Below are 10525 nucleotides of genomic sequence, written 5' to 3' on the forward strand. Positions count from 1 at the left end.
AGGAATTCAGGATGGCAGTTCATCTCTTCGGAGCCGCCTCATCCCCAGGATGCGCCAATTTTGGCTTGAAACATCTGGCACGGCAACACAAAGCTACCTATCCATTGGCATCAACATTTGTAGAGAAGAACTTTTATGTTGATGACGGGTTAGTCAGCGTCCCATCGGTCGAGGAAGCCAAGAAACTGATCACTGAGTCACAGGAGTTGTGCAAAAGAGGAGGCCTACGCCTCCATAAATTCAACTCAAATGAGGAAGCAGCCCTCGCCTCCTTAGATCCCTCAGAAAGAGCAGCAACCATCGAACCTCTGGGACTCGATCCAACCTATCAGAGCGTGCACTCGGCATTCAATGGTCGATTAAAACGGACACTTTCAGCTTTAGCAGCAGCTTAAAAGATCAGCCTTCAACCCGGCGTGGTTGCCTTTCTGTCATTGCCTCTCTTTATGACCCACTTGGATTCATCGCTCCATTCAGTCTAACTGGAAAGCGTATACTTCAAGAGCTGTGTCACAGAGGCATCGGATGGGATGATCCACTCCCAGAAGATCTGAGGCCACGGTGGGAGGAGTGGATAAATGGGCTTCACAGGTTGAAAGAGGTTTCAATTCCGAGATGTTACCACCCATATGACTTCCACAACATTGTCAGAGTAGAGCTGCACCATTTTTCGGATGCCAGCTGCGTGGGATACGGTGCATGTTCTTACCTCAGGTATAAAAATGACAAGGATGAAGTCCATTGCAGTCTCGTGTTGGCGAAAGCAAGAGTTGCACCCTCAAAGGTCACAAGTATCCCGAGGCTAGAACTCGCGGCAGCCGTGGTTTCTACAAAAGTCAGTGTCATGTTAAAAGGTGAACTTGACATAAAGATTGATGAAGAGGTTTTCTGGACAGATTCACAAGTAGTGCTTGGGTACATTAACAATGATGCCCGCAGGTTCCACATATATGTTGCGAACCGTGTTCAGCTGATAAGGGATAACAGTGATCCCAGTCAGTGGCACTATGTAGACACCGCAGAAAACCCGGCAGATCATGCTTCCCGAGGTCTTCGTGCTTCAGACATTCATTCAACAAACTGGCTGCGAGGACCGAAGTTTCTCTGGGAGCGTGAATTACTTCTAACACCCAGCGCTCCATCAGAATTACTCGTGGGTGACCCAGAAGTCAAGACAATTCAGGTGCTTGCAACAGAAGTCAAAAACTACAATGACATCCTCAGGCGTTTGAGTCAGTTTTCCTCCTGGACAGCTATTCTTAAGGTTGTGGCAAGAATCAAGAGGCTGGGGTCTAAACAGAAACAACACAGTGAGTATGTGACTGTTAAGGAGCGTGAGAAGGCTGCAGACGAAGTGATTAAGATCTTACAGCAGCAAGCCTTCCCCCAGGAGATAAAGATGCTTCAGGGCAAAAGAGACCTTCCAAAATCAAACTCTCTTTTCCGTCTCCACCCTATCTGGTCTGAAGGACTCCTCCGTGTTGGTGGGAGATTGAACCAGTCATCGCTCTGTCACAAAGTCAAGCACCCTGTCATCTTATCAAGTAACAGCCACATCACCAAGCTGATTGTGTCCCATTTCCACGCTAAGACATGTCATCAGGGGCGAAGCCAGACTTTAATGGAACTTCGGGCCAACGGATTCTGGGTAATTGGTGGGAGCAAGTTGGTTGCTAAGCTGATACATGCTTGTGTGTTTTGCAGGAAACTGCGACGGCCGACAGAGACACAGCAAATGGCCGAACTTCCCAAAGAACGCGTCGAAGCCTCAGCACCTTTCACATACAGCGGCATGGACTGTTTCGGCCTGTTCATTGTAAAGAAAGCCCGCAAAGAATACAAAAGATACGGCTTGATTTTCACATGTCTGTACTCTAGAGCTGTTCATATTGAAATGCTCGAAGATTTGTCAACAGACTCATTCATCAACTCATTGAGATGCTTCATCAGCCTGAGAGGAGCTGTTCAACAACTACGCTGTGACCAAGGCTCTAATTTTGTTGGCGCCAAGAATGAGCTCAAGGAAGCACTTAAACAATGTGACACTAAGCTACTGGAAATCTTCCTGACTGAGAAGCAGTGTGAATTTGTCTTCAATGCTCCCTCTGACAGTCACGCAGGCGGTGTCTGGGAACGCCAGATCAGAACTGTTAGAAACGTGCTGAATGCCACCTTTGCACAGTGCCCAGGTCAACTTGATGACGCCTCCCTCAGAACACTGCTATATGAGGCCATGGCTATTGTTAACAGCCGCCCATTAACAGTGGATGGAATCAATGATCCTCAGGCACTGGAGCCTATAACACCGAATCACCTCATCCTGATGAAATCTAAAGTTGCTCTTCCTCCTCCTGGAGTATTTGTCAAGGAGGACCTGTATGCGACAAAGAGGTGGAGACGAGTTCAGTATCTTATCGAACAGTTTTGGAGCCGCTGGAAAAAGGAGTATCTGTTGAACTTGTCCATAAGACAGAAATGGCACTCACCTCAGCGCAACCTCAAAGTGAATGATATTGTCATTATTAAAGATGATAATCTCCCAAGAAATCAGTGGCAACTTGGACGGGTGATTGAGACTGTTCAAAGTAGTGATGGCTTAGTTCGTCGAGTTAAAGTGCAAGTTGGGGAGAGGAAACCTCATAAAAAACAAGATTTTCCAACCAAGCCCTCAGTAATTGAGAGACCAATCAAAAAATTGGTGCTCCTCCTTGAGAACTGATTAGAAGAAAACAATTGACAACACTGCACACCACTTTATTATGCGTGAGGCTATATAGTTACACCTCTGATAGCTTAAGTTAAGGCTATTCATTTCAAGAAATCCTGTACAATTCATTTAAATTTGTGTATTTGTTCATTCATTGTACTAGGATTTGGTGGGAGTGTAAATGTCTGATAAATCGCATTAATATTCTCCTACATAGTATTATATTTATATATTTAATAAGACATTGTAGTTCTACAGTGTCACCTTGCCTGTTCTGCTTTTATTTTGAAAGGTGTCGTTTTCTTCTTATGTTTTTTGTGACGCTAAACTTCCTGCTATTTTTCTCTTCACAATGTGGTGCTCACGCGTCGTCGGAAGAACGGTAAAAAACTGGTAAACACGTTATTTATCATGTTCATCTATTTGAATCTTGTAAAGAAGGAGTTTACATTGTGATTTTATTATTTTCGTATCGTTTGTACATGTTATTTCTAAGACCTACGAACTGTGAGCGTGTCGAGCTAGAGAGCGTGATAGCCGATGGCGAAAACCATTTGATTAGCGTCCTTGGAGAGCGGAATGAGGTATGAAAGAAAATGTGTCTAGTGTATTATTATCAGAAGGGATTTTGTTTAAGGAAAGGAGAATGTCATTACTTCATTTGTTTATGGGTTAATTGCACATGTCGTCAATATAAAAGCAATATTATTTCTGTGAACAATTATAATATATTGTATTTCATTTAAAGGCATGTGATATTTATTTGTCAAAAAGGCTTAAAAACATTTCATTTCATATTCATATTGGTTGTTAGTTAAAATGATTTGTATTGTGTGTAAACATGATTAATATGTGAACACAAGTTATGTGCAAATTATTTGTGAAGCTACATAGAAGCCTTTTGTGTTTCTTCTGTTTTATTCTGTAGTTTTCACGGTGTTCATGGTGCATGGTGCACGTTGAGAGGAATAATAAATCGACACCCGTTTGAAACTCTCTGCGTCTTGATCAATAAATCCAAGGGGCCGCTACAACGTGTGCAGTGACCTGGAGGGCAAAACAACAGACCAACACTGCGACTCCCCCGTAAAGACGCCGCACCTTTCAACATAAGAAAAAAAAAGATATGAACACAAACTGCAAGTGTTGGGAATATCCGATCCATATAACGTTACAGCATCCTCTGCCGCATTTCTACTGTTAAAAACCGCCAGGTCCCTGCCACCGCTCGACTGTGGTAATGTTTACTTCTACCTTCTGGGGAATCCCTCACCTCACACACAGCCCAGGCTTGTCTCCTCCTCAATTAGTAAATCCGAAAGCACAACAACCATCCAGCATTTGTCAATTCAAAAAGTAACAAACTCAAAGTAACAGTCCATCACTTCCATATTGGTTGGCAGGCAGCAGAAAATAACGTCTTTTTGGCCTCCAAGGGAGCATTTTCTTTGGAATGTGACGTCACGTGAAAACAATGAATAAAAAGTCTGCTGTCTGGGAAACAAAGTCCATTTTGACTGTATTTGAGCACCAAGCATCATCACTGTAAAACACAGAGTCCACCTCCTCTCATTTTGCCAGAGTCTTGCATGGATTCTTGCTCGGAACACGGACTACCTGCTGAGGTTGATGAGGAAATGTACAGGAGATTTAATGAAATGAATGGGCAATATTATACTGTGTGCCATATTTGCATCATTCATGTTTGTGTCATTTTACTATTTCATTTTATTAGGTTTGATGTGAAACTGTGAATCTCATCACTGTTCTTTTTTTTTTTTTACAGCGAGTGTACATCTATCACCACTCCAGAGCAAAGCAGATTGTTGAAAATGCCTTTGGCATTTTAGCTGCAAGGAGGAGAGTCTTTGGCAAGGCCATGGAATCTTCTATTGAGACAGACCAAGACATAACGGCATAAAGGCTTGTGTGCATCGGCTAAGTCCAGTCAAAGAATGCAAGGTACTTATAGCACCCTGGTGGACGAAGGGCATGTCTCTGGATAATGGAGGCAAGTGGTGGAGGGAGACACAAACATCCTTGATCCAGGATGCCTCACTGCTGATCGAGCAACGAGACTTGGCACTCAGGTGCAAAATGTCCTGAGGAACTATTTTCAGACGGACACAGGGAGGGGTGCCTATCAGGACACTGTCCTTCAGCGATGTAAACTACAGCAGAATAGCATATAGTAAAGAAATTCTGTACATCATGTACCCGATCAGTGATCAAGGTTATGAAACATTATTATAATTTAGCTTTACTAATTTAGGGATTTTATATTGATTAAATACCAAACATAATCAAACCCAGGAGTTGAGCCAAACTTTGAGATCTTCTTAATATCAAAAGACATAAAAATACTCAAACTAGACAACATGCAGCAAGGAGCCTATCGTAGTTTTCTGTTTGGGGGGATTTCATAAAAGTTTTCTTGTATATATACTTGTATTTATACACTTTATTTGGTACACCTGTTCAATTGCTTGTTAACACAAATAGCTGATTAGCCAATCACATGGCAGCAACTCATAGCATTTCGGCATGTACATGACGTGGTCAGGACAACTTGCTGAAGTTCACAAAGCTCAAATCATCTCAAACTGGTTTCTTGAACATGACAATGAGTTGACTGCACTCCAGGGGCCTCCACAGTCACCAGATCTCAATCCAATAGAGCCCCTTTGGGATGTGGTGGAACAGGAGATTCTCATCATGGATGTGCAGCCGACAAATCTGCAGCAACTGTGTGATGCTGTCATGTCAATGTGAACCAAAGTCTCTGAGGAATGTTTCCAACACCTTGTTGAAAGTATGTCATGAAGAATTAAGGCAGCTCTGAAGGAAAAAGGGGCTCCAACCCAGTACTAGCAAGCTGCTGTCCACCATTGTGTCCCTGAGCAAGACACTTAACCCCTAGTTGCTCCAGAGGCGTGTGACCTCTGACATGTACAGCAATTGTAAGTCGCTTTGGATAAAAGCGTCAGCTAAATGAATAAATGTAAATGTTAATGTACCATATAAAGTTGCCAGTGAGTGTGTATACTGTGTTGTTTTCTTTTATGTCAACAATTTAAGAATTAAAAGGGATGTCCTGGAATGACCACCATTTCTAATAAAAAATAAACATTTCTCTACAATATATAAAGTACATTTTTATTTGAACTAGTATAAACAGTACAGGTACTCATCCTGACCAATACGTGCAGTAAGGTAAAACTGCTTTATATAAAAACTCCATTCAAGAACAGAATTGCACTGTTGGAACACAAACAGTGTGGTGTCAGTGGGAGTGAGTGTGTGTATGTAGGTAGGCAGGTTTATTGTCACAATATAGCAAGTTATAGAGTGAAATAGAGTTTGTAACTTCCTTCTGCTACACAGCAGACAATATACATTACTAAAGGATCGATTATGAAAAATGGTGAACTGAATCAGTGGAGCAGTGCTGAGGATGAATTAGAGTTTAAGTGTCTGATAGCTCGGGGGGAAAAGCTGCTCTGCAGTCTGGTGGTGCGACAGCACAAACTTCTATATCTCTTCCCAGAATGCAGCAGGGTGAACAGGCTGTGGCTGGGTGGGTACTGTCCTTTAATATCCTTTAGGCTCTACGCAGGCACCTCACCTCACCAATATCACTGATCCTCGGGAGATGGGTACCAATGATCTTCTGAGCAGTTCTAATCACCCGCTGCAGAGCCCTCCGGTCCTGGGCCGTGCACATCCCACGCCAGTTGGTGATGTTTCCAGTCAGGATGCTTTCTATTACTCCTCTGTAAAAGCTTTGGTTAAAAGTATGTGGGTATCGCTCTCTATTCATATGACTACATAAGCTGCTTTATCTCCTTCACCAGTCTCTTGGCATCAAGTTGATGAAGCTGCTGAAAGAATATGGTCAGGTAATTCCCAAAGCTGCCGTATATGTCTTGACTTGCAGGTCTCTCCTCACTGCTCTCTGTCAGCCTCTGGAGGAGGGGATTGTCAACGACATCCACCTCGTTTCCACTTCCTTTGCACTCAAGGTGCATGTCTATGTCTGTGTCATGGAGTGGACAGAGTACACAGGCTCAGTGAAGGTGAAGAACAGGGAACAGATGCTGGGCTTGGAGTAGGACTGCTAATGATGTCCTCCTCATTTTGAATCGAGACCCACTGCACCATGTTAGCAGCTGGCACGCAATATGAATTTCTGATACATGTACATTTGAAGCCTTTTGTAGTGTAATTTTATAAAATAGTTCCTTAACACAAAATGAGGTAATTAACTGTTGCTTGCTGACATTAACATTAGGCCAGGAAACATTCATTTAGATAAAGCCTGTATTTTGTTAATCTGAAGCTACATGTAGCACTTACCGATTGCTAAAATTCCTTAGCCAACCCAGGCGTTGGATGATTGCCAGACAAAACACAGTATCTCCACCGTCCCCACCCCGTTTCTCCAGCATTTTCCGCTGTGCTCGAACCCAACGGTTGCACTTATTTTTGAAGGTTTCCATGTCGCTTTCCAGTGTTGGCGGTCTCAGACCAGCTATTTTGACAAGCATACTTGTCGCTGTGCAGTGGCATAGAGACATTATGAAGATGTCGTAATTGTGGACAATTCCAGGAGGTTTTCTTCAAAACATCCCCCCATTACTCTCCTTTGTGTCTGTTGCGGACCTTCTTCTTCTTTTGAGTTTTTTGATGGTTGGCAAAACAACTACATAGTGACACAACCCTGCTGCTGAACTGCCTGTTGTTAGGAATGTGGTTTGTGTTCATGTCTTTCCTGTTTAAGTCTGTTTTTGGTTCTCTGTTTCTCTGTTTAGTCTTGTTTAGTTAGTTCCTAATCCTGTACATTAGTTAATATCTTTTGTGTTTACTCCTGGTCTTGTGTTCCCTGTTTAGTCTTGTGTATTCCCTTGTTCATTTACTGGTTCTGTTTAGCTCTGCATCTCAGCCCTGTGTCGTACTTGTGCATTCTTGGTTATTCACTCTGCCCCATGTCTGTTTGTCTAAGTGACTTCTCTGTTTTCCTGCTGTTTCTCTGCCTCCCTCATTAGCCTCATGTCTGTCACCTGTGTTGCTCCCGCCCTGCTCGTTAGCCCTGGTATATATGTGTGGTCTTTCTGTTCAGCCCTTGTCCGGTCATTGTTCGAGTTACCCCCTGTCTGTCGTGTGGATACGCTCCAGCGTCTGTTGTCTGCCTTGCTTGTCTTGTCATCTTGTTTCCTTTGGAGTTTGGATTTCTGTTGGGATTATCTTGTTTTTTGGACTTTTTCTTTTGGACCAGCCACTCTGTCAGTAAGTGTGCTCGCCTTTTGTTTGTTTTCCCTCAAACCCCTGTTGAACTGTACCTCCTCTGCCTTGCGTCCTGCGTTTGGGTCCTCCAACCTGCCTTACCACCACTTACTGTAACAGAATGACCGGACCACAAAGGGACCCAGCGGACACCATGTCTGATGAACTGCTCGATCTGTGCTGGGAGCTTATGGAGCTGAGAAACATGTGGTACAAGGCCAGTCACGTTAGCCACAAGGAGGCTATCGTGTCCCTCACCCGAACAAAGTTGGCTGCAAATCCTGGAGCGGCCGACCGGCCGACTCCTTTCCAAAGTGGGTGTTGGACTTCCTCCGCACCTCAGCCGATTCCCCAGCCAAGTCAACACCAGTTCCTCAGCCTGTTAGCCATGAGCCAGCTAACGGGGCTGCCAATGGACACCAGCCAGCCTGATCCCCGGCCCACTAGCGCTGCTAGCCAGTGATTCGTTCGACTCCTGTTCCTCGAGTCCAGTCGGTGGTCCGACCAACACCAGCTCCGTCGGTGGTCCAGCCGCTTTGTGTCCCAGTTGGTGGTCAGAACGACTCCAGCTCCTCATGTCCGGTCCATGGCCCTCAGCCCAGCGTTCTCGCCCGTAGATCTCAGCCCAGCAGCTCTGCCTCCAGCCCGACCTCCGGAGAGGTCTCGCCCTCGCTGCCGACCTTCCGTGCATCCTCTGGAGAGATCTCGCCTTCATCTGTCACCTGTCTGGCCTCAGGTGAGCCCTTGTTCTTTTGGACGTCCTCCTGAACTGTGTTGCCCTCCTGACCCGGCCGGCCAGCTTGGTCGACCCCCGGAACTGTTTTTTTTCCCCTGATTTCCCCGGCCTCAGGAGTCCTGGAGGACGACCTCCTGAACTCTGTTTCCTCATGTTCTGCCTGGCCTGTTGGGTCGTCTTCCGGGACGACCGCCTGAACTGTTTGGTCCCTTTACTCCCCCTGCTCTCCCTTCGGGCCGCCCGCCTGTTATCCTCTCTGTCCCAGACCACTCGCTGTTTTTGCCCCTGCTTTCCTGGACTTTTTTTTTGTTGTTGTGTTTTTTGTTTTTTTCCTGTGTTCATGGACTCTGGAGTACTGCAGGGGTTACGTGAGATTTAAAAAAATAAAAAATTAATTAAAACAATATCAGTCTGCATCTTTCCTAAAACTATACTTTAACAGAAAATAAAAATGTTGATAAACAACATTTTATATCCAATTTTCCCAGGGTCAATGCAATCGTTAATTGCCAAACTGTCAGTTGCTATAAAACTTCAAAGAAGAGAACAACAAACACATTCACGTTCTAGTTGATTATGCCAGTTTCAAGAAGACAAATATCAAGAAAATGGTTTCATGGTTGAAACGCAGTGGCAGTGATACAGCTAAAAACACAAAGTGAAAACTAAGCCAGCAAAATACCATCACTATCAGGAAGAATATGTTTTATTGGGATTTACCTCAACAAGCTGCAAACCTTCAAATGCATTGTGCCTTTTTTGAGGGGAGAAATTAGCAAACAGTTGCACAAAGCCAGCGCAACTCCTACAACATCTCAAAACACAAACGTCATGTTGGTAAGCCACCAGAGTTTTTTAAGAGAGAACTTTCTGACTTCAGCTCATCCCAAGAAATTATGCAAAAGTCTCAAGAACAGCTCGTAACAAAAGCCATTCACCGTAGCTGAAGACCTATTACTTCCAGCCGGAGTTGTATTGGCCGAGACTATGCTGGACCAAAAAAGCAGCAGATACATGTGCCTACACTGTGTGTTAGATAGGATGGGAACCGGCATTTTTGTTCAAGTTCAGGGAAAACTTGGTTCTTTTCACTCCAGCTCGATGAATCGACATCTCACTGGAAAGGCACAGCTTATTACTTTTGTGATAAATTGATACTGGTGACATTTATGAACATATACTTTTCTTTCATGGAGGGCAAAATTTTCTGTGAAGACTGTCTGAACTGCAACCCTGCACCAGTGTCTGTATTGACAGAGCCGCATCAATGACAGGCCTTGTGAAAGGGCTCATGGCACAAATTCGAAATGAAAACTCTGAAGTGCAGTGGACTCACTGTGTCATTTGCAGATAAGAACTGGCGTCCAAGAAAATTAGTCCTATCTTGCATGACGTTTTGAACGACAGCGTAAACTTCATTCAGTCGAAGGCTTAATTTAATACGGGACTGTTTTGTGAAAACATGGGAGCTAAACACAGACAACTGCTATTACACACAGAAATGCGCTGGCGCTCTCAAGGGAAAATACTCAACAGGCTGTTGTAATTACTATTTGGAGTGTGCAACTTTTGGTCAGAGCCGGATCTCCCCATGCCAAATTGTTAAAGGACACAGACTGGCTTGCAAAGCTATGCTATCTGGCAGATGTATTCAGCAAACTAAATGAACTGAATCTGTGTTCTGCAGGACAAGAACACCAGCATTCTGGACCTGTATGACAAGGTGGTTGGTTTCCTGAAGAAAGCAGAGCTGTGGAAAAGAGCATGTGCGGGGGGGGGGGATTTCACCTGCTTTCATT

At 44.2% G+C, this 10525-nt stretch overlaps 1 protein-coding gene across 1 annotated transcript; it reads left to right on the forward strand.

Moving 5' to 3' along the window:
- Positions 1 to 1568: 1568 nt before the first annotated feature.
- Positions 1569 to 3700, forward strand: LOC119917106. Its single transcript, XM_038737229.1, has 2 exons — positions 1569 to 3291; positions 3636 to 3700. The coding sequence occupies exon 1, from the start codon at positions 1622 to 1624 to the stop codon at positions 2717 to 2719; it is 1098 nt and encodes a 365-aa protein (XP_038593157.1). The 5' UTR covers positions 1569 to 1621; the 3' UTR covers positions 2720 to 3291; positions 3636 to 3700.
- Positions 3701 to 10525: the final 6825 nt, after the last annotated feature.

This window comes from Micropterus salmoides, unplaced genomic scaffold (assembly GCF_014851395.1).
Source record: "Micropterus salmoides isolate LMB-PRFRI ecotype aquatic unplaced genomic scaffold, ASM1485139v1 Ms_hic_scaffold_10, whole genome shotgun sequence".
In the NCBI taxonomy this organism is placed as follows: Eukaryota; Metazoa; Chordata; class Actinopteri; order Centrarchiformes; family Centrarchidae; genus Micropterus; species Micropterus salmoides.